We start from the raw sequence: 26074 nt of genomic DNA, 5'->3' as shown, positions 1-26074 counted from the left end.
GCACCGTGTATCCTCCGCAGTATAATTATCTGTGCACCGTGTATCCTCCGCAGTATAATGATCTGTGCACCGTGTATCCGCCTCAGTATAATGATCTGTGCACCGTGTATCCCCCGCAGTATAATGATCTGTGCACCGTGTATCCTCTGCAGTATAATGATCTGTGCACCATGTATCCCCCGAAGTATAATGATCTGTGCACCGTGTATCCTCCGCAGTATAATGATCTGTGCACCGTGTATCCTCCGCAGTATAATGATCTGTGCACCGTGTATCCTCCGCAGTATAATGATCTGTGCACCGTGTATCCCCCGCAGTATAATGATCTGTGCACCGTGTATCCTCTGCAGTATAATGATCTGTGCACCATGTATCCCCCGAAGTATAATGATCTGTGCACCGTGTATCCTCCGCAGTATAATGATCTGTGCACCGTGTATCCTCCGCAGTATAATGATCTGTGCACCGTGTATCCCCCGCAGTATAATGATCTGTGCACCGTGTATCCTCCGCAGTATAATGATCTGTGCATCGTGTATCCCCCGCAGTATAATGAACTGTGCAACGTGTATCCTCCGCAGTATAATGATCTGTGCATCGTGTATCCCCCGCAGTATAATGATCTGTGCACCGTGTATCCTCCGCAGTATAATGATCTGTGCATCGTGTATCCCCCGCAGTATAATGATCTGTGCACCGTGTATCCCCCGCAGTATAATGATCTGTGCACCGTGTATCCACTGCAGTATAATGATCTTTGCACCGTGTATCCTCCGCAATATAATGATCTTTGCACCGTGTATCCCCCTCAGTATAATGATCTGTGCACCCTGTATCCCCCGCAGTATAATGATCGTGCACCGTGTATCCCCCTCAGTATAATGATTTGTGCACCGTGTATCCCCCGCAGTATAATGATCGTGCACCGTGTATCCCCCTCAGTATAATGATCTGTGCACCCTGTATCCCCCGCAGTATAATGATCTGTGCACCATGTTTCCCCCGCAGTATAATGATCTGTGCACCGTGAATCCCCCGCAGTATAATGATCTGTGCACCGTGTATCCCCCGCAGTATAATGATCTGTGCACCGTGTATCCTCCGCAGTATAATGATCTGTGCACCGTGTATCCTCCGCAGTATAATGATCTGTGCACCGTGTATCCTCCGCAGTATAATGATCTGTGCACCGTGTATCCACCGCAGTATAATGATCTGTGGACCGTGTATCCTCCGCAGTATAATGATCTGTGCATCGTGTATCCCCCGCAGTATAATGATCTGTGCACCGTGTATCCCCCGCAGTATAATGATCTGTGCACAGTGTATCCTCCGCAGTATAATGATCTGTGCACCGTGTATCCTCCGCAGTATAATGATCTGTGCACCGTGTATCCTCCGCAGTATAATGATCTGTGCAACGTGTATCCTCCGCAGTATAATGATCTGTGCACCGTGTATCCTCCGCAGTATAATGATCTGTGCACCGTGTATCCTCCGCAGAATAATTATCTGTGCACCGTGTATCCCCCGCAGTATAATGATCTGTGCACCGTGTATCCTCCGCAGTATAATGATCTGTGCACCGTGTATACTCCGCAGTATAATGATCTGTGCACGGTGTATCCTCCGCAGTATAATGATCTGTGCACCGTGTATCCCCCGCAGTATAATGATCTGTGCACGGTGTATCCCCCGCAGTATAATGATCTGTGCACCGTGTATCCTCCGCAGTATAATGATCTGTGCACCGTGTATCCTCCACAGTATAATGATCTGTGCACCGTGTATCCCCCGCAGTATAATGATCTGTGCACAGTGAATCCTCCACAGTATAATGATCTGTGCACCGTGTATCCTCCGCAGTATAATGATCTGTGCACAGTGTATCCTCCGCAGTATAATGATCTGTGCACCGTGTATCCTCCGCAGTATAATGATCTGTGCACCGTGTATCCTCCGCAGTATAATGATCTGTGCAACGTGTATCCTCCGCAGTATAATGATCTGTGCACCGTGTATCCTCCGCAGTATAATGATCTGTGCACCGTGTATCCTCCGCAGAATAATTATCTGTGCACCGTGTATCCCCCGCAGTATAATGATCTGTGCACCGTGTATCCTCCGCAGTATAATGATCTGTGCACCGTGTATACTCCGCAGTATAATGATCTGTGCACGGTGTATCCTCCGCAGTATAATGATCTGTGCACCGTGTATCCCCCGCAGTATAATGATCTGTGCACGGTGTATCCCCCGCAGTATAATGATCTGTGCACCGTGTATCCTCCGCAGTATAATGATCTGTGCACCGTGTATCCTCCACAGTATAATGATCTGTGCACCGTGTATCCCCCGCAGTATAATGATCTGTGAACCGTGTATCCGCCTCAGTATAATGATCTGTGCACCGTGTATCCCCCGCAGTATAATGATCTGTGCACCGTGTATCCTCCGCAGTATAATGATCTGTGCACTGTGTATCCACCGCAGTATAATGATCTGTGCATCGTGTATCCCCCGCAGTATAATGATCTGTGCACCGTGTATCCTCCGCAGTATAATGATCTGTGCACTATGTATCCCCCGCAGTATAATGATCTGTGCACCGTGTATAGCCTGCAGTATAATGATCTGTGCACCGTGTATCCTCCGCAGTATAATGATCTGTGCATCGAGTATCCTCCGCACTATAATGATCTGTGCAACGTGTATCCTCCGCAGTATAATGATCTGTGCACCGTGTATCCTCCGCAGTATAATTATCTGTGCACCGTGTATCCTCCGCAGTATAATGATCTGTGCACCGTGTATCCGCCTCAGTATAATGATCTGTGCACCGTGTATCCCCCGCAGTATAATGATCTGTGCACCGTGTATCCTGCGCAGTATAATGATCTGTGCACCGTGTATCCTCCGCAGTATAATGATCTGTGCACCCTGTATCCTCTGCAGTATAATGATCTGTGCACCGTGTATCCCCCGCAGTATAATGATCTCTGCACATTGTATCCCGCACAGTATAATGATCTGTGCACCGTGTATCCCCCGCAGTATAATGATCTGTGCTCCGTGTATCCCCCCCAGTATAATGATCTGTGCACCATGTATCCCCCGCAGTATAATGATCTGTGCACAGTGTATCTTCCGCAGTATAATGATCTGTGCACCGTGTATCCCCCGTAGTATAATGATCTGTGCAGCGTGTATCCCCCGCAGTATAATGATCTGTGAACCGTGTATCCTCCGCAGTATAATGATCTGTGCATCGTGTATCCTCCGCAGTATAATGATCTGTGCACCGTGTATCCCCCGCAGTATAATTATCTGTGCACCGTGTATCCCCCGTAGTATAATGATCTGTGCACCGTGTATCCCCCGTAGTATAATGATCTGTGCACAGTGTATCCCCCGCAGTATAATGATCTGTGCACCGTGTATCCCCCGCAGTATAATGATCTGTGCACCGTGTATCCTCCGCAATATAATGATCTGTGCATCGTGTATCCCCCGCAGTATAGTGATCTGTGCACCTTGTATCCTCCGCAGTATAATTATCTGTGCACCGTGTATCCTCCGCAGTATAATAATCTGTGCACCGTGTATCCTCCGCAGTATAATGATCTGTGCACCGTGTATCCTCCGCAGTATAATGATCTGTGCACCATGTATCCTCTGCACTATAATGATCTGTGCACCGTGTATCCCCCGCAGTATAATGATCTGTGCACCTTGTATCCCCCGCAGTATAATGATCTGTGCACCGTGTATCCCCCGCAGTATAATGATCTGTGCACCTTGTATCCCCCGCAGTATAATGATCTGTGCACCGTGTATCCCCCGCAGTATAATGATCTGTGCACCGTGTATCCCCCGCAGTATAATGATCTGTGCAGTGTGTATCCCCCGCAGTATAATGATCTGTGCACCGTGTATCCCCCGCAGTATAATGATCTGTGCTCCGTGTAACCCCCCCAGTATAATGATCTGGCACCGTGTATCCTCCGCAGTATAATGATCTGTGCACCGTGTATCCCCCGCAGTATAATGATCTGTGCACCGTGTATCCCCCGCAGTATAATGATCTGTGCACCGTGTATCCCCCGCAGTATAATGATCTGTGCACCGTGTATCCCCCGCAGTATAATGATCTGTGCACCGTGTATCCCCCGCAGTATAATGATCTGTGCTCTGTGTATTCCCCGCAGTATAATTGTCTGTGCACCGTGTATCCCCGGCAGTATAATGATCTGTGCACCATGTATCCCCCACAGTATAATTATCTGTGCACCGTGTATCCCCCGCAGTATAATGATCTGTGCACCGTGTATCCCCCGCAATATAATGATCTGTGCACAGTGAATCCTCCGCAGTATAATGATCTGTGCACAGTGTATCCCCCGCAGTATAATGATCTGTGCACCGTGTATCCCCCTCACTATAATGATATGTGCACCGTATATCCCACGCAGTATAATGATCTGTGCACCATGTATCCCCCGCAGCAAAATGATCTGTGCACCGTGTATCCCCCGCAGTATAATAATCTGTGCACCGTGTATCCCCCGCAGTATAATGATCTGTACACCGTGTATCCTCCGCAGTATAATGATCTGTGCACCGTGTATCCTCCGCAGTATAATGATCTGTGCACCGTGTATCCCCCGCAGTATAATGATCTTTACACTGTGTATCCCCCGCACTATAATGATCTGTGCACCATGTATCCTCCGCAGTATAATGATCTGTGCACCGTGTATCCCCCGCAGTATAATGATCTGTGCACTGTGTATCCCCCGCAGTATAATAATCTGTGCACCGTGTATCCCTGGCAGTATAATGTTCTGTGCACCGTGTATGCTCCACAGTATAATGATCTGTGCACCGTGTATCCTCCGCAGTATAATGATCTGTGCACCGTGTATCCCCCGCAGTATAATGATCTGTGCACTGTGTATCCCCCGCAGTATAATAATCTGTGCACCGTGTATCCCCGGCAGTATAATGTTCTGTGCACCGTGTATGCTCCGCAGTATAATGATCTGTGCACCGTGTATGCTCTGCAGTATAATGTTCTGTGCACCGTGTATGCTCTGCAGTATAATGTTCTGTGCACCGTGTATCCCCCGCAGTATAATGATCTGTGCACCGTGTATTCCCCGAAGTATAATGATCTGTGCACCGTGTATCCTCCGCAGTATAATGATCTGTGCACAGTGTATCCCCCACAGTATAATGATCTGTGCACCGTGTATCCTCCGCAGTATAATGATCTGTGCACCATGTATCCCCCGCAGTATAATGATCTGTGCACCATGTATCCCCCGCAGTATAATGATCTGTGCACCGTGTATCCTCCGCAGTATAATGATCTGTGCACCGTGTATCTTCCGCAGTATAATGATCTGTGCACCGTGTATCCCCCGCAGTATAATGATCTGTGAACCGTGTATCCTTCGCAGTATAATGATCTGTGCATCGTGTATCCCCCGCAGTATAATGATCTGTGCACGGTGTATCTCCCGCATTATAATGATCTGTGAACCGTGTATCCTCCGCAGTATAATAATCTGTGCACCATGTATCCTCCGCAGTATAATGATCTGTGCACCGTGTATCCTCCGCAGTATAATGATCTGTGCACCGTGTATCCTCCGCAGTATAATGATCTGTGCACCGTGTATCCTCCGCAGTATAATGATCTGTGCACCATGTATCCTCCGCAGTATAATAATCTGTGCACCATGTATCCTCCGCAGTATAATGATCTGTGCACCGTGTATCCTCCGCAGTATAATGATCTGTGCACCGTGTATCCTCCGCAGTATAATGATCTGTGCACCATGTGTCCTCTGCACTATAATGATCTGTGCACCGTGTATCCCCCGCAGTATAATGATCTGTGCAGTGTGTATCCCCCGCAGTATAATGATCTGTGCACTGTGTATCCTCCGCAGTATAATGATCTGTGCACCGTATATCCCCCGCAGTATAATGATCTGTGCACCGTGTATCCCCCGCAGTATAATGATCTGTGCACCCTGTATCCCCCGCAGTATAATGATCTGTGCACCGTGTATCCTCCGCAGTATAGTGATCTGTGCACCGTGTATCCTCCGCAGTATAATGATCTGTGCACCGTGCATCCCCCGCAGTATAATGATCTGTGCACCGTGTATCCCCCGCAGTATAATGATCTGTGCACCGTGTATCCCCCGCAGTATAATGGTCTGTGCACCGTGTATCCCCCTCAGTATAATGATTTGTGCTCCGTGTATCCCCCGCAGTATAATGGTCTGTGCACCGTGTATCCCCGGCAGTATAATGATCTGTGCACCGTGTATTCCCCGCAGTATAATGATCTGTACACGGTGTATCCCCCGCAGTATAATGATCTGTGCACCGTGTATCCCCCGCAGTATAATGATATGTGCACCGTGTATCCCCCACAGTATAATGATCTGTGCACCATGTATCCCCCGCAGTATAATGATCTGTGCACCATGTATCCCCCGCAGTATAATGATCTGTGCACCGTGTATCCCCCGCAGTATAATGATCTGTGCACCGTGTATCCTCCGCAGTATACTGATCTGTGCACCGTGTATCCTCCGCAGTATAATGATCTGTGCACCGTGTTTCCCCCGCAGTATAATGATCTGTGCACTGTGTATCCCCCGCAGTATAATGATCTGTGCACCGTGTATCCTCCGCAGTATAATGATCTGTGCACCGTGTATCCCCCGCAATATAATGATCTGTGCACCGTGTATCCCCCGCAGTATAATGATCTGTGCACCATGTATCCCCCGCAATATAATGATCTGTGCACCGTGCATCCCCCGCAGTATAATGATCTGTGCACCGTGTATCCCCCGCAATATAATGATCTGTGCACCGTGTATCCTCCGCAGTATAATGATCTGTGCACCGTGTATCCCCCGCTGTATAATGATCTGTGCACCGTGTATCCCCCGCAGTATAATGATCTGTGCACCGTGTATTCCCCGCAGTATAATGATCTGTGCACCGTGTATCCCCCGCAGTATAATGATCTCTGCACCGTGTATCCTCCGCAGTATAATGATCTGTGCACCGTGTATCCCCTGCAGTATAATGATCTGTGCACCGTGTATCCTCCGCAGTATAATGATCTGTGCACCGTGTATCCTCCGCAGTATAATGATCTGTGCACAGTGTATCCTCCGCAGTATAATGATCTGTGCACCGTGTATCCCCCGCAGTATAATGATCTGTGCACCGTGTATCCCCCGCAATATAATGATCTGTGCACCGTGTATGCTCCGCAGTATAATGATCTGTGCACCGTGTATCCTCCGCAGTATAATGATCTGTGCACAGTGTATCCCCTGCAGTATAATGATCTGTGCACCGTGTATCCCCCTCAGTATAATGATCTGTGCACCGTGTATCCTCCGCAGTATAATGATCTGTGCACCGTGTATCCTCCGCAGTATAATGATCTGTGCACAGTGTGTCCTCCGCAGTATAATGATCTGTGCACAGTGTATCCTCCGCAGTATAATGATCTGTGCACCGTGTATCCTCCGCAGTATAATGATCTGTGCACCGTGTATCCTCCGCAGTATAATGATCTGTGCACAGTGTATCCTCCGCAGTATAATGATCTGTGCACCGTGTATCCTCCGCAGTATAATGATCTGTGCACAGTGTATCCTCCGCAGTATAATGATCTGTGCACCCTGTATCCCCCGCAGTATAATGATCTGTGCACCGTGTATCCTCTGCAGTATAATGATCTGTGCACCGTGTATCCTCCGCAGTATAATGATCTGTGCACCGTGTATCCTCCGCAGTATAATGATCTGTGCACCGTGTATCCTCCGCAGTATAATGATCTGTGCACAGTGTATCCTCCGCAGTATAATGATCTGCGCACCGTGTATCCTCCGCAGTATAATGATCTGTGCACCGTGTATCCTCCGCAGTATAATGATCTGTGCACCGTGTATCCTCCGCAGTATAATGATCTGTGCACCGTGTATCCTCCGCAGTATAATGATCTGTGCACCGTGTATCCTCCGCAGTATAATGATCTGTGCACCGTGTATCCTCCGCAGTATAATGATCTGTGCACCGTGTATCCTCCGCAGTATAATGATCTGTGCACCGTGTATCCCCCGCAGTATAATGATCTGTGCACCGTGTATCCTCCGCAGTATAATGATCTGTGCACCGTGTATCCTCCGCAGTATAATGATCTGTGCACCGTGTATCCTCCGCAGTATAATGATCTGTGCACAGTGTATCCTCCGCAGTATAATGATCTGTGCACAGTGTATCCTCCGCAGTATAATGATCTGTGCACCGTGTATCCCCCGCAGTATAATGATCTGTGCACAGTGTATCCTCCGCAGTATAATGATCTGTGCACCGTGTATCCCCCGCAGTATAATGATCTGTGCACCATGTATCCTCCGCAGTATATTGATCTGTGCACCGTGTATCCTCCGCAGTATAATGATCTGTGCACTGTGTATCCTCCGCAGTATAATGATCTGTGCACCGTGTATCCTCCGCAGTATAATGATCTGTGCACCGTGTATCCCCCGCAGTATAATGATCTGTGCACCGTGTATCCTCTGCAGTATAATGAGCAGTATTATGATCTGTGCACCGTGTATCCCCCGCAGTATAATGATCTGTGCACCGTGTATCCCCCGCAGTATAATGATCTGTGCACTGTTTATCCCCCGCAGTATATTGATCTGTGCACTGTGTATCCCCCGCAGTATAATGATCTGTGCACCGTGTATCCCCCGCAGTATAATGATCTGTGCACCGTGTATCCCCCGCAGTATAATGATCTGTGCACCGTGTATCCACCGCAATATAATGATCTGTGCACCGTGTATCCCCCGCAGTATAATGATCTGTGCACCGTGTATCCTCCGCAGTATAATGATCTGTGCACCGTGTATCCACCGCAATATAATGATCTGTGCACCGTGTATCCCCCGCAGTATAATGATCTGTGCACCGTATATCCTCCGCAGTATAATGATCTGTGCACCGTGTATCCTCCGCAGTATAATGATCTGTGCACCGTGTATCCCCCGCAGTATAATGATCTGTGCACCGTGTATCCCCCGCAGTATAATGATCTGTGCACCGTGTATTCCCCGCAGTATAATGATCTGTGCACCGTGTATCCCCCGCAGTATAATGATCTGTGCACCGTGTATCATCTGCAGTATAATGATCTGTGCACCGTGTATCCTCCGCAGTATAATGATCTGTGCACTGTGCATCCTCCGCAGTATAATGATATGTGCACCGTGCATCCACCGCAGTATAATGATCTATGCACCATGTATCCCCCGCAGTATAATGATCTATGCACCGTGTATCCCCCGCAGTATAATGATCTGTGCACCGTGTATACTCCGCAGTATAATGATCTGTGCACTGTGTATCCTCCGCAGTATAATGATCTGTGCACCGTGTATCCCCCGCAGTATAATGATCTGTGCACCGTGTATCCCCCTCAGTATAATGATCTGTGCACCGTGTATCCCCCTCAGTATAATGATCTGTGCACCGTGTATCCCCCTCAGTATAATGATCTGTGCACTGTTTATCCCCCGCAGTATATTGATCTGTGCACTGTGTATCCTCTGCAGTATAATGAGCAGTATTATGGTCTGTGCACCGTGTATCCCCCGCAGTATAATGATCTGTGCACCGTGTATCCCCCTCAGTATAATGATCTGTGCACTGTTTATCCCCCGCAGTATATTGATCTGTGCACTGTGTATCCCCCGCAGTATAATGATCTGTGCACCGTGTATCCCCCGCAGTATAATGATCTGTGCACCGTGTATCCCCCGCAGTATAATGATCTGTGCACCGTGTATCCACCGCAATATAATGATCTGTGCACCGTGTATCCTCCGCAGTATAATGATCTGTGCACCGTGTATCCCCCGCAGTATAATGATCTGTGCACCGTGTATCCTCCGCAGTATAATGATCTGTACACCGTGTATCCCCCGCAGTATAATGATCTGTGCACCGTGTATCCTCCGCAGTATAATGATCTGTGCACCGTGTATCCCCCGCAGTATAATGATCTGTGCACCGTGTATCCCCCGCAGTATAATGACCTGTGCACCGTGTATCCACCGCAGTATAATGATCTGTGCACCGTGTATCCCTGCAGTATAATAATCTGTGCACCGTGTATCCTCCGCAGTATAATGATCTGTGCACAGTGTATCCTCCGCAGTATATTGATCTGTGCACCGTGTATCCCCCGCAGTATAATGATCTGTGCACCGTGTATCCCCCGCAGTATAATGATCTGTGCACCGTGTATCCCCCGCAATTTAATGATCTATGCACCGTGTATCCTCCGCAGTATAATGATCTGTGCACCGTGTATCCCCGCAGTATAATGATCTGTACACCGTGTATCCTCCGTAGTATAATGATCTGTGCACCGTGTATCCCCCGCAGTATAATGATCTGTGCACTGTTTATCCCCCGCAGTATAATGATCTGTGCACCGTGTCTCCCCCGCAGTATAATGATCTGTGCACCGTGTATCCCCCGCAGTATAATGATCTGTGCACCGTGTATCCACCGCAATATAATGATCTGTGCACCGTGTATCCTCCGCAGTATAATGATCTGTGCACCGTGTATCCCCCGCAGTATAATGATCTGTGCACCGTGTATCCTCCGCAGTATAATGTTCTGTGCACCGTGTATCCTCCGCAGTATAATGATCTGTGCACAGTGTATCCCCCGCAGTATAATGATCTGTGCACCGTGTATCCTCCGCAGTATAATGATCTGTGCACAGTGTATCCTCCGCAGTATAATGATCTGTGCACCGTGTATCCCCCGCAGCATAATGATCTGTGCACCGTATATCCCCCGCAGTATAATGATCTGTGCACCGTGTATCCTCCGCAGTATAATGATCTGTACACCGTGTATCCCCCGCAGTATAATGATCTGTGCACCGTGTATCCCCCGCAGTATAATGATCTGTGCACCGTGTATCCCCCGCAGTATAATGATCTGTGCACTGTGTATCCCCCGCAGTATAATGATCTGTGCACCGTGCATCCCCCGCAGTATAATGATCTGTGCACGGTGTATCCTCCGCAGTATAATGATCTGTGCACCGTGTATCCACCACAGTATAATGATCTGTGCACCATGTATCCTCCGCAGTATAATGATCTGTGCACCGTGTATCCCCCGCAGTATAATGATCTATGCACCATGTATCCCCCGCAGTATAATGATCTATGCACCGTGTATCCCCCGCAGTATAATGATCTGTGCACCGTGTATACTCCGCAGTATAATGATCTGTGCACTGTGTATCCCCTGCAGTATAATGATCTGTGCCCCATGTACCCCCCGCAGTATAATGATCTATGCACCGTGTATCCCCCGAAGTATAATGATCTGTGCACCGTGTATCCACCGCAGTATAATGATCTATGCACCATGTATCCCCCGCAGTATAATGATCTATGCACCGTGTATCCCCCGCAGTATAATGATCTGTGCACCGTGTATCCCCCGCAGTATAATGATCTGTGCACCGTGTATCCCCCGCAGTATAATGATCTGTGCACCGTGTATCCCCCGCAGTATAATGATCTGTGCACCGTGTATCCCCCGCAGTATAATGATCTATGCACCATGTACCCCCCGCAGTATAATGATCTATGCACCGTGTATCCCCCGCAGTATATTGATCTATGCACCGTGTACCCCCGCAGTATAATGATCTGTGCACCATGTATCCCCCGCAGTATAATGATCTGTGCACCGTGTATCCCCCGCAGTATAATGATCTGTGCACCGTGTATCCCCCGCAGTATAATGATCTGTGCACCGTGTATCCCCCGCAGTATAATGATCTGTGCACGGTGTATCCTCCGCAGTATAATGATCTGTGCACCGTGTATCCCCCGCAGTATAATGATCTGTGCACCGTGTATCCCCCGCAGTATAATGATCTGTGCACAGTGTATCCTCCGCAGTATAATGATCTGTGCACCGTGTATCCCCCGCAGTATAATGATCTGTGCACCGTGTATCCCCCGCAGTATAATGATCTGTGCACCGTGTATCCCCCGCAGTATAATGATCTGTGCACGGTGTATCCTCCGCAGTATAATGATCTGTGCACCGTGTATCCCCCGCAGTATAATGATCTATGCACCATGTACCCCCCGCAGTATAATGATCTATGCACCGTGTATCCCCCGCAGTATAATGATCTGTGCACCGTGTATCCCCCGCAGTATAATGATCTGTGCACCGTGTATCCCCCGAAGTATAATGATCTGTGCACCGTGTATCCCCCGCAGTATAATGATCTGTGCACCGTGTATCCCCCGCAGTACAATGATCTGTGCACCGTATATCCCCCGCAGTATAATGATCTATGCACCGTGTATCCTCCGCAGTATAATGATCTGTGCACCGTGTATCCCCCGCAGTATAATGATCTGTGCACCGTGTATTCCCCGCAGTATAATGATCTGTGCACTGTGTATCCCCCGCAGTATAATGATCTGTGCACCGTGTATCCTCTGCAGTATAATGATCTGTGCACCGTGTATCCTCCGCAGTATAATGATCTGTGCACCGTGTATCCTCCGCAGTATAATGATCTGTGCACGGTGTATCCTCCGCAGTATAATGATCTGTGCACTGTGCATCCTCCGCAGTATAATGATCTATGCACCATGTATCCCCCGCAGTATAATGATCTATGCACCGTGTATCCCCCGCAGTATAATGATCTGTGCACCGTGTATCCCCCGCAGTATAATGATCTGTGCACCGTGTATCCCCCGCAGTATAATGATCTGTGCACGGTGTATCCTCCGCAGTATAATGATCTGTGCACCGTGTATCCCCCACAGTATAATGATCTGTGCACCGTGTATCCACCACAGTATAATGATCTGTGCACCATGTATCCTCCGCAGTATAATGATCTGTGCACCGTGTATCCCCCGCAGTATAATGATCTATGCACCATGTATCCCCCGCAGTATAATGATCTATGCACCGTGTATCCCCCGCAGTATAATGATCTGTGCACCGTGTATACTCCGCAGTATAATGATCTGTGCACTGTGTATCCCCTGCAGTATAATGATCTGTGCCCCATGTACCCCCCGCAGTATAATGATCTATGCACCGTGTATCCCCCGAAGTATAATGATCTGTGCACCGTGTATCCACCGCAGTATAATGATCTATGCACCATGTATCCCCCGCAGTATAATGATCTATGCACCGTGTATCCCCCGCAGTATAATGATCTGTGCACCGTGTATCCCCCGCAGTATAATGATCTGTGCACCGTGTATCCCCCGCAGTATAATGATCTGTGCACCGTGTATCCCCCGCAGTATAATGATCTGTGCACCGTGTATCCCCCGCAGTATAATGATCTATGCACCATGTACCCCCCGCAGTATAATGATCTATGCACCGTGTATCCCCCGCAGTATATTGATCTATGCACCGTGTATCCCCCGCAGTATAATGATCTGTGCACCATGTATCCCCCGCAGTATAATGATCTGTGCACCGTGTATCCCCCGCAGTATAATGATCTGTGCACCGTGTATCCCCCGCAGTATAATGATCTGTGCACCGTGTATCCCCCGCAGTATAATGATCTGTGCACGGTGTATCCTCCGCAGTATAATGATCTGTGCACCGTGTATCCCCCGCAGTATAATGATCTGTGCACCGTGTATCCCCCGCAGTATAATGATCTGTGCACAGTGTATCCTCCGCAGTATAATGATCTGTGCACCGTGTATCCCCCGCAGTATAATGATCTGTGCACCGTGTATCCCCCGCAGTATAATGATCTGTGCACCGTGTATCCCCCGCAGTATAATGATCTGTGCACGGTGTATCCTCCGCAGTATAATGATCTGTGCACCGTGTATCCCCCGCAGTATAATGATCTATGCACCATGTACCCCCGCAGTATAATGATCTATGCACCGTGTATCCCCCGCAGTATAATGATCTGTGCACCGTGTATCCCCCGCAGTATAATGATCTGTGCACCGTGTATCCCCCGCAGTATAATGATCTGTGCACCGTGTATCCCCCGCAGTATAATGATCTGTGCACCGTATATCCCCCGCAGTATAATGATCTATGCACCGTGTATCCTCCGCAGTATAATGATCTGTGCACCGTGTATCCCCCACAGTATAATGATCTGTGCACCGTGTATCCCCCGCAGTATAATGATCTGTACACCGTGTATCCTCTGCAGTATAATGATCTGTGCACCGTGTATCCCCCGCAGTATAATGATCTGTGCACCGTGTATCCTCCGCAGTATAATGATCTGTGCACCGTGTATCCACCACAGTATAATGATCTGTGCACCGTGTATCCACCACAGTATAATGATCTGTGCACCGTGTATCCTCCGCAGCATAATGATCTGTGCACCGTGTATCCACCACAGTATAATGATCTGTGCACCGTGTATCCCCCGCAGTATAATGATCTGTGCACCGTGTATCCTCCGCAGTATAATGATCTGTGCACCGTGTATTCCCCGCAGTATAATGATCTGTGCACCGTGTATCCCCTGCAGTATAATGATCTGTGCACCGTGTATCCCCCGCAGTATAATGATCTGTGCACCGTGTATCCTCCGCAGTATAATGATCTGTGCACCGTGTATCCTCCGCAGTATAATGATCTGTGCACTGTGTATCCCCCGCAGTATAATGATCTGTGCACCGTGTATCCCCCGCAGTATAATGATCTGTGCACTGTGTATCCCCCGCAGTATAATGATCTGTGCACCGTGTATCCTCTGCAGTATAATGATCTGTGCACCGTGTATCCCCCGCAGTATAATGATCTGTGCACTGTGTATCCCCCGCAGTATAATGATCTGTGCACCGTGTATCCTCCGCAGTATAATGATCTGTGCACAGTGTATCCTCTGCAGTATAATGATCTATGCACCGTGTATCCCCCGCAGTATAATGATCTGTGCACCGTGTATACTCCGCAGTATAATGATCTGTGCACTGTGTATCCCCTGCAGTATAATGATCTGTGCCCCATGTACCCCCCGCAGTATAATGATCTATGCACCGTGTATCCCCCGCTGTATAATGATCTGTGCACCGTGTATCCACCGCAGTATAATGATCTATGCACCATGTATCCCCCGCAGTATAATGATCTATGCACCGTGTATCCCCCGCAGTATAATGATCTGTGCACCGTGTATCCCCCGCAGTATAATGATCTGTGCACCGTGTATCCCCCGCAGTACAATGATCTGTGCACCGTGTATCCCCCGCAGTATAATGATCTGTGCACCGTGTATCCCCCGCAGTATAATTATCTGTGCACGGTGTATCCTCCGCAGTATAATGATCTGTGCACCGTGTATCCCCCGCAGTATAATGATCTATGCACCATGTATCCCTCGCAGTATAATGATCTATGCACCGTGTATCCCCCGCAGTATAATGATCTGTGCACCGTGTATCCCCCGCAGTATAATGATCTGTGCACCGTGTATCCCCCGCAGTATAATGATCTATGCACCGTGTATCCCCCGCAGTATAATGATCTATGCACCGTGTATCCCCCGCAGTATAATGATCTGTGCACCATGTATCCCCCGCAGTATAATGATCTGTGCACCATGTATCCTCCGCAGTATAATGATCTGTGCACCGTGTATCCCCCGCAGTATAATGATCTGTGCACCGTGTATCCCCCGCAGTATAATGATCTGTGCACCGTGTATCCCCCGCAGTATAATGATCTGTGCACAGTGTATCCTCCGCAGTATAATGATCTGTGCACCGTGTATCCCCCGCAGTATAATGATCTATGCACCATGTACCCCCCGCAGTATAATGATCTATGCACCGTGTATCCCCCGCAGTATAATGATCTATGCACCGTGTATCCCCCGCAGTATAATGATCTGTGCACCATGTATCCCCCGCAGTATAATGATCTGTGCACCGTGTATCCCCCGCAGTATAATGATCTGTGCACGGTGTATCCTCCGCAGTATAATGATCTGTGCACCGTGTATCCCCCGCAGTATAATGATCTATGCACCATGTACCCCCCGCAGTATAATGATCTATGCACCGTGTATCCCCCGCAGTATAATGATCTATGCACCGTGTATCCCCCGCAGTATAATGATCTATGCACCGTGTATCCCCCGCAGTATAATGATCTGTGCACCATGTATCCCCCGCAGTATAATGATCTGTGCACCATGTATCCTCCGCAGTATAATGATCTGTGCACCGTGTATCCCCCGCAGTATAATGATCTGTGCACCGTGTATCCCCCGCAGTATAATGATCTGTGCACCGTGTATCCCCCGCAGTATAATGATCTGTGCACCGTGTATCCTCCGCAGTATAATGATCTGTGCACCGTGTATCCCCCGCAGTATAATGATCTGTGCACTGTGTATCCCCCGCAGTATAATGATCTGTGCATCGTGTATCCTCTGCAGTATAATGATCTGTGCACCATGTATCCCCCGCAGTATAATTATCTGTGCACCGTGTATCCTCCGCAGTATAATGATCTGTGCACCGTGTATACTCCGCAGTATAATGATCTGTGCACTGTGTATCCCCCGCAGTATAATGATCTGTGCCCCATGTACCCCCCGCAGTATAATGATCTGTGCACCGTGTATCCACCGCAGTATAATGATCTATGCACCATGTATCCCCCGCAGTATAATGATCTATGCACCGTGTATCCCCCGCAGTATAATGATCTGTGCACCGTGTATCCCCCGCAGTATAATGATCTGTGCACCGTGTATCCCCCGCAGTATAATGATCTGTGCACCGTGTATCCTCCGCAGTATAATGATCTGTGCACCGTGTATCCCCCGCAGTATAATGATCTGTGCACTGTGTATCCCCCGCAGTATAATGATCTGTGCACCGTGTATCCTCTGCAGTATAATGATCTGTGCACCATGTATCCCCCGCAGTATAATTATCTGTGCACCGTGTATCCTCCGCAGTATAATGATCTGTGCACCGTGTATCCCCCGCAGTATAATGATCTGTGCACCGTGTATTCCCCGCAGTATAATGATCTGTGCACCGTGTATCCCCCGCAGTATAATGATCTGTGCACCGTGTATCCTCTGCAGTATAATGATCTGTGCACCGTGTATCCTCCGCAGTATAATGATCTGTGCACCGTGTATCCCCCGCAGTATAATGATCTGTGCACCGTGTATCCTCCGCAGTATAATGATCTGTGCACGGTGTATCCTCCGCAGTATAATGATCTGTGCACTGTGCATCCTCCGCAGTATAATGATATGTGCACCGTGTATCCACCGCAGTATAATGATCTATGCACCATGTATCCCCCGCAGTATAATGATCTATGCACCGTGTATCCCCCGCAGTATAATGATCTGTGCACCGTGTATACTCCGCAGTATAATGATCTGTGCACCGTGTATCCCCCGCAGTATAATGATCTGTGCACCGTGTATCCCCCGCAGTATAATGATCTGTGCACCGTGTATCCTCCGCAGTATAATGATCTGTGCACCGTGTATCCCCCGCAGTATAATGATCTGTGCACCGTGTATCCTCCGCAGTATAATGATCTGTGCACCGTGTATCCCCCGCAGTATAATGATCTATGCACCATGTATCCCCCGCAGTATAATGATCTATGCACCGTGTATCCCCCGCAGTATAATGATCTGTGCACCGTGTATCCCCCGCAGTATAATGATCTGTGCACCGTGTATCCCCCGCAGTATAATGATCTGTGCACGGTGTATCCTCCGCAGTATAATGATCTGTGCACCGTGTATCCACCACAGTATAATGATCTGTGCACCATGTATCCTCCGCAGTATAATGATCTGTGCACCGTGTATCCCCCGCAGTATAATGATCTATGCACCATGTATCCCCCGCAGTATAATGATCTATGCACCGTGTATCCCCCGCAGTATAATGATCTGTGCACCGTGTATACTCCGCAGTATAATGATCTGTGCACTGTGTATCCCCTGCAGTATAATGATCTGTGCCCCATGTACCCCCCGCAGTATAATGATCTATGCACCGTGTATCCCCCGAAGTATAATGATCTGTGCACCGTGTATCCACCGCAGTATAATGATCTGTGCACCGTGTATCCTCCGCAGTATAATGATCTGTGCACCGTGTATCCACCACAGTATAATGATCTGTGCACCGTGCATCCTCCGCAGTATAATGATCTGTGCACCGTGTATCCCCCGCAGTATAATGATCTGTGCACCGTGTATCCTCCGCAGTATAATGATCTGTGCACCGTGTATCCCCCGCAGTATAATGATCTGTGCACCGTGTATCCTCCGCAGTATAATGATCTGTGCACCGTGTATCCCCCGCAGTATAATGATCTATGCACCATGTATCCCCCGCAGTATAATGATCTATGCACCGTGTATCCCCCGCAGTATAATGATCTGTGCACCGTGTATCCCCCGCAGTATAATGATCTGTGCACCGTGTATCCCCCGCAGTATAATGATCTGTGCACGGTGTATCCTCCGCAGTATAATGATCTGTGCACCGTGTATCCACCACAGTATAATGATCTGTGCACCATGTATCCTCCGCAGTATAATGATCTGTGCACCGTGTATCCCCCGCAGTATAATGATCTATGCACCATGTATCCCCCGCAGTATAATGATCTATGCACCGTGTATCCCCCGCAGTATAATGATCTGTGCACCGTGTATACTCCGCAGTATAATGATCTGTGCACTGTGTATCCCCTGCAGTATAATGATCTGTGCCCCATGTACCCCCCGCAGTATAATGATCTATGCACCGTGTATCCCCCGAAGTATAATGATCTGTGCACCGTGTATCCACCGCAGTATAATGATCTATGCACCATGTATCCCCCGCAGTATAATGATCTATGCACCGTGTATCCCCCGCAGTATAATGATCTGTGCACCGTGTATCCCCCGCAGTATAATGATCTGTGCACCGTGTATCCCCCGCAGTATAATGATCTGTGCACCGTGTATCCCCCGCAGTATAATGATCTGTGCACCGTGTATCCCCCGCAGTATAATGATCTATGCACCATGTACCCCCCGCAGTATAATGATCTATGCACCGTGTATCCCCCGCAGTATATTGATCTATGCACCGTGTACCCCCGCAGTATAATGATCTGTGCACCATGTATCCCCCGCAGTATAATGATCTGTGCACCGTGTATCCCCCGCAGTATAATGATCTGTGCACCGTGTATCCCCCGCAGTATAATGATCTGTGCACCGTGTATCCCCCGCAGTATAATGATCTGTGCACGGTGTATCCTCCGCAGTATAATGATCTGTGCACCGTGTATCCCCCGCAGTATAATGATCTGTGCACCGTGTATCCCCCGCAGTATAATGATCTGTGCACAGTGTATCCTCCGCAGTATAATGATCTGTGCACCGTGTATCCCCCGCAGTATAATGATCTGTGCACCGTGTATCCCCCGCAGTATAATGATCTGTGCACCGTGTATCCCCCGCAGTATAATGATCTGTGCACGGTGTATCCTCCGCAGTATAATGATCTGTGCACCGTGTATCCCCCGCAGTATAATGATCTGTGCACCGTGTATCCCCCGCAGTATAATGATCTGTGCACCGTGTATCCCCCGCAGTATAATGATCTGTGCACCGTGTATCCCCCGCAGTATAATGATCTGTGCACGGTGTATCCTCCGCAGTATAATGATCTGTGCACCGTGTATCCCCCGCAGTATAATGATCTGTGCACCGTGTATCCCCCGCAGTATAATGATCTGTGCACAGTGTATCCTCCGCAGTATAATGATCTGTGCACCGTGTATCCCCCGCAGTATAATGATCTGTGCACCGTGTATCCCCCGCAGTATAATGATCTGTGCACCGTGTATCCCCCGCAGTATAATGATCTGTGCACGGTGTATCCTCCGCAGTATAATGATCTGTGCACCGTGTATCCCCCGCAGTATAATGATCTGTGCACCGTGTATCCCCCGCAGTATAATGATCTGTGCACCGTGTATCCCCCGCAGTATAATGATCTGTGCACCGTGTATCCCCCGCAGTATAATGATCTGTGCCCCATGTACCCCCCGCAGTATAATGATCTATGCACCGTGTATCCTCCGCAGTATAATGATCTGTGCACCGTGTATTCCCCGCAGTATAATGATCTGTGCACGGTGTATCCTCCGCAGTATAATGATCTGTGCACCGTGTATCCCCCGCAGTATAATGATCTGTGCACCGTGTATCCCCCGCAGTATAATGATCTGTGCACAGTGTATCCTCCGCAGTATAATGATCTGTGCACCGTGTATCCCCCGCAGTATAATGATCTGTGCACCGTGTATCCCCCGCAGTATAATGATCTGTGCACCGTGTATCCCCCGCAGTATAATGATCTGTGCACGGTGTATCCTCCGCAGTATAATGATCTGTGCACCGTGTATCCCCCGCAGTATAATGATCTATGCACCATGTACCCCCCGCAGTATAATGATCTATGCACCGTGTATCCCCCGCAGTATAATGATCTGTGCACCGTGTATCCCCCGCAGTATAATGATCTGTGCACCGTGTATCCCCCGCAGTATAATGATCTGTGCACCGTGTATCCCCCGCAGTATAATGATCTGTGCACCGTGTATCCCCCGCAGTACAATGATCTGTGCACCGTATATCCCCCGCAGTATAATGATCTATGCACCGTGTATCCTCCGCAGTATAATGATCTGTGCACCGTGTATCCCCCGCAGTATAATGATCTGTGCACCGTGTATTCCCCGCAGTATAATGATCTGTGCACTGTGTATCCCCCGCAGTATAATGATCTGTGCACCGTGTATCCTCTGCAGTATAATGATCTGTGCACCGTGTATCCTCCGCAGTATAATGATCTGTGCACCGTGTATCCTCCGCAGTATAATGATCTGTGCACGGTGTATCCTCCGCAGTATAATGATCTGTGCACTGTGCATCCTCCGCAGTATAATGATCTATGCACCATGTATCCCCCGCAGTATAATGATCTATGCACCGTGTATCCCCCGCAGTATAATGATCTGTGCACCGTGTATCCCCCGCAGTATAATGATCTGTGCACCGTGTATCCCCCGCAGTATAATGATCTGTGCACGGTGTATCCTCCGCAGTATAATGATCTGTGCACCGTGTATCCCCCACAGTATAATGATCTGTGCACCGTGTATCCACCACAGTATAATGATCTGTGCACCATGTATCCTCCGCAGTATAATGATCTGTGCACCGTGTATCCCCCGCAGTATAATGATCTATGCACCATGTATCCCCCGCAGTATAATGATCTATGCACCGTGTATCCCCCGCAGTATAATGATCTGTGCACCGTGTATACTCCGCAGTATAATGATCTGTGCACTGTGTATCCCCTGCAGTATAATGATCTGTGCCCCATGTACCCCCCGCAGTATAATGATCTATGCACCGTGTATCCCCCGAAGTATAATGATCTGTGCACCGTGTATCCACCGCAGTATAATGATCTATGCACCATGTATCCCCCGCAGTATAATGATCTATGCACCGTGTATCCCCCGCAGTATAATGATCTATGCACCATGTACCCCCCGCAGTATAATGATCTATGCACCGTGTATCCCCCGCAGTATATTGATCTATGCACCGTGTATCCCCCGCAGTATAATGATCTGTGCACCATGTATCCCCCGCAGTATAATGATCTGTGCACCGTGTATCCCCCGCAGTATAATGATCTGTGCACCGTGTATCCCCCGCAGTATAATGATCTGTGCACCGTGTATCCCCCGCAGTATAATGATCTGTGCACGGTGTATCCTCCGCAGTATAATGATCTGTGCACCGTGTATCCCCCGCAGTATAATGATCTGTGCACCGTGTATCCCCCGCAGTATAATGATCTGTGCACAGTGTATCCTCCGCAGTATAATGATCTGTGCACCGTGTATCCCCCGCAGTATAATGATCTGTGCACCGTGTATCCCCCGCAGTATAATGATCTGTGCACCGTGTATCCCCCGCAGTATAATGATCTGTGCACGGTGTATCCTCCGCAGTATAATGATCTGTGCACCGTGTATCCCCCGCAGTATAATGATCTATGCACCATGTACCCCCGCAGTATAATGATCTATGCACCGTGTATCCCCCGCAGTATAATGATCTGTGCACCGTGTATCCCCCGCAGTATAATGATCTGTGCACCGTGTATCCCCCGCAGTATAATGATCTGTGCACCGTGTATCCCCCGCAGTATAATGATCTGTGCACCGTATATCCCCCGCAGTATAATGATCTATGCACCGTGTATCCTCCGCAGTATAATGATCTGTGCACCGTGTATCCCCCACAGTATAATGATCTGTGCACCGTGTATCCCCCGCAGTATAATGATCTGTACACCGTGTATCCTCTGCAGTATAATGATCTGTGCACCGTGTATCCCCCGCAGTATAATGATCTGTGCACCGTGTATCCTCCGCAGTATAATGATCTGTGCACCGTGTATCCACCACAGTATAATGATCTGTGCACCGTGTATCCACCACAGTATAATGATCTGTGCACCGTGTATCCTCCGCAGCATAATGATCTGTGCACCGTGTATCCACCACAGTATAATGATCTGTGCACCGTGTATCCCCCGCAGTATAATGATCTGTGCACCGTGTATCCTCCGCAGTATAATGATCTGTGCACCGTGTATTCCCCGCAGTATAATGATCTGTGCACCGTGTATCCCCTGCAGTATAATGATCTGTGCACCGTGTATCCCCCGCAGTATAATGATCTGTGCACCGTGTATCCTCCGCAGTATAATGATCTGTGCACCGTGTATCCTCCGCAGTATAATGATCTGTGCACTGTGTATCCCCCGCAGTATAATGATCTGTGCACCGTGTATCCCCCGCAGTATAATTATCTGTGCACTGTGTATCCCCCGCAGTATAATGATCTGTGCACCGTGTATCCTCTGCAGTATAATGATCTGTGCACCGTGTATCCCCCGCAGTATAATGATCTGTGCACTGTGTATCCCCCGCAGTATAATGATCTGTGCACCGTGTATCCTCCGCAGTATAATGATCTGTGCACAGTGTATCCTCTGCAGTATAATGATCTATGCACCGTGTATCCCCCGCAGTATAATGATCTGTGCACCGTGTATACTCCGCAGTATAATGATCTGTGCACTGTGTATCCCCTGCAGTATAATGATCTGTGCCCCATGTACCCCCCGCAGTATAATGATCTATGCACCGTGTATCCCCCGCTGTATAATGATCTGTGCACCGTGTATCCACCGCAGTATAATGATCTATGCACCATGTATCCCCCGCAGTATAATGATCTATGCACCGTGTATCCCCCGCAGTATAATGATCTGTGCACCGTGTATCCCCCGCAGTATAATGATCTGTGCACCGTGTATCCCCCGCAGTACAATGATCTGTGCACCGTGTATCCCCCGCAGTATAATGATCTGTGCACCGTGTATCCCCCGCAGTATAATTATCTGTGCACGGTGTATCCTCCGCAGTATAATGATCTGTGCACCGTGTATCCCCCGCAGTATAATGATCTATGCACCATGTATCCCTCGCAGTATAATGATCTATGCACCGTGTATCCCCCGCAGTATAATGATCTGTGCACCGTGTATCCCCCGCAGTATAATGATCTGTGCACCGTGTATCCCCCGCAGTATAATGATCTATGCACCGTGTATCCCCCGCAGTATAATGATCTATGCACCGTGTATCCCCCGCAGTATAATGATCTGTGCACCATGTATCCCCCGCAGTATAATGATCTGTGCACCATGTATCCTCCGCAGTATAATGATCTGTGCACCGTGTATCCCCCGCAGTATAATGATCTGTGCACCGTGTATCCCCCGCAGTATAATGATCTGTGCACCGTGTATCCCCCGCAGTATAATGATCTGTGCACAGTGTATCCTCCGCAGTATAATGATCTGTGCACCGTGTATCCCCCGCAGTATAATGATCTATGCACCATGTACCCCCCGCAGTATAATGATCTATGCACCGTGTATCCCCCGCAGTATAATGATCTATGCACCGTGTATCCCCCGCAGTATAATGATCTGTGCACCATGTATCCCCCGCAGTATAATGATCTGTGCACCGTGTATCCCCCGCAGTATAATGATCTGTGCACGGTGTATCCTCCGCAGTATAATGATCTGTGCACCGTGTATCCCCCGCAGTATAATGATCTATGCACCATGTACCCCCCGCAGTATAATGATCTATGCACCGTGTATCCCCCGCAGTATAATGATCTATGCACCGTGTATCCCCCGCAGTATAATGATCTATGCACCGTGTATCCCCCGCAGTATAATGATCTGTGCACCATGTATCCCCCGCAGTATAATGATCTGTGCACCATGTATCCTCCGCAGTATAATGATCTGTGCACCGTGTATCCCCCGCAGTATAATGATCTGTGCACCGTGTATCCCCCGCAGTATAATGATCTGTGCACCGTGTATCCCCCGCAGTATAATGATCTGTGCACGGTGTATCCTCCGCAGTATAATGATCTGTGCACCGTGTATCCCCCGCAGTATAATGATCTATGCACCATGTACCCCCCGCAGTATAATGATCTATGCACCGTGTATCCCCCGCAGTATAATGATCTATGCACCGTGTATCCCCCGCAGTATAATGATCTGTGCACCATGTATCCCCCGCAGTATAATGATCTGTGCACCGTGTATCCCCCGCAGTATAATGATCTGTGCACCGTGTATCCCCCGCAGTATAATGATCTGTGCACCGTGTATCCCCCGCAGTATAAGTCGGAAGTGTCTTATAATAGTGTGGATTAGATTGCATTCCAGATATCCAGTAACACAATATACCATATGAGGGTCTCTGTATTGCTGCTTGTGTGCCCTCCTCGCCCTTACACCCTGCAGTATACGTCCTCACCTGTGTGTCCTCCTCGCCCTTACACCCTGCAGTATACGTCCTCATCTGTGTGTCCTCCTCGCCCTTACACCCTGCAGTATACGTCCTCACCTGTGTGTCCTCGTGTCCCTCCTGTGACGAGCGTCTGTCCTCTGAGCTCGCTGTGATCACCACCTCTTATAGTCTCTCTACGACGTCATGTGTTTCTCCTCTCCATTGTCTCCCCCTCATCTGGCCATGTTTCCCTCAGGAATCCCCGTCGTCCTCCGCCTCCTTCTTACCTGACATGTATGATTTGCCCTCGGGGAGCATTTCCCTTTTCCTTGGTGTCATCGCTGATATCATCCTGACATTTCTTTGTAGGACGCATTTCCACAAAACCTTTCCCTCTACCCGGGATATCCTATTTAGTTTTCGGTAACAGTCTCGATCTGTGGACAAGGCAAAATGTTCCACTTTTCAGTCACTTTTATATTGTGGAGAAACACATTTTGCAGAATAAAGAGGCAGTAGCATCTACCGGCTCCATCTTCACCCTGTGATATCAGTTATTACATCCTACAATCCTCTATTCTCCACCTGACCGGATGCGGTGGAGATTCTCCTTTTTTAGGGCCTGCGACGAGCAATTTTAGCATTGGCCAACAATCATTTTTCAAAGAGATCACAATGAATAGAAGCCGCTCACTGTATATCCTATCTTCTCTCATCCTTTCATGGCTGATTACACTCATAATGATGGTTGTATCTCTCCAGCTCTTACAATAGTACCTCCATCTCAGGGACTTTGTCGCTGTTGGTAACGCTGGAGCAGCTTTTATTAATGCTCCCCCACTCCCCCGATGAAAGGAGAAAAACAGCCAAGTTCAAGAGGGATGACGTCAATCACATCGCATGGGAGAGACCATAACACAATGACCATCTCCAAGTATTCCCGGTATTAAAGTGACTCATTCTTCTCACAGAATAGGCT

The 26074-nt window shown here is 48.7% G+C and overlaps 1 protein-coding gene across 2 annotated transcripts in view; it reads right to left on the bottom strand.

The window, feature by feature from the left end:
- Window positions 1-25827, bottom strand: part of LOC141152639 (C2 calcium-dependent domain-containing protein 4C-like) — a 50163-nt gene extending 24336 nt beyond the window's left edge. Inside the window, exon 1 of one of the 2 annotated variants that reach the window (XM_073637197.1) lies at window positions 25383-25827. In XM_073637197.1, the coding sequence (XP_073493298.1) occupies window positions 25383-25471 (89 nt within the window). In that variant the 5' untranslated portion in view covers window positions 25472-25827. The other variant, XM_073637198.1, reaches the window with a different exon arrangement.
- Window positions 25828-26074: the final 247 nt, after the last annotated feature.

This window comes from Phyllobates terribilis, unplaced genomic scaffold (assembly GCF_046119375.1).
Source record: "Phyllobates terribilis strain yellow unplaced genomic scaffold, ASM4611937v1 Scaffold_6__1_contigs__length_29720123, whole genome shotgun sequence".
In the NCBI taxonomy this organism is placed as follows: domain Eukaryota; kingdom Metazoa; phylum Chordata; class Amphibia; order Anura; family Dendrobatidae; genus Phyllobates; species Phyllobates terribilis.
Note: the sequence above shows the minus strand (reverse complement) of the source record. Positions and strands in the feature narration are given on the sequence as shown.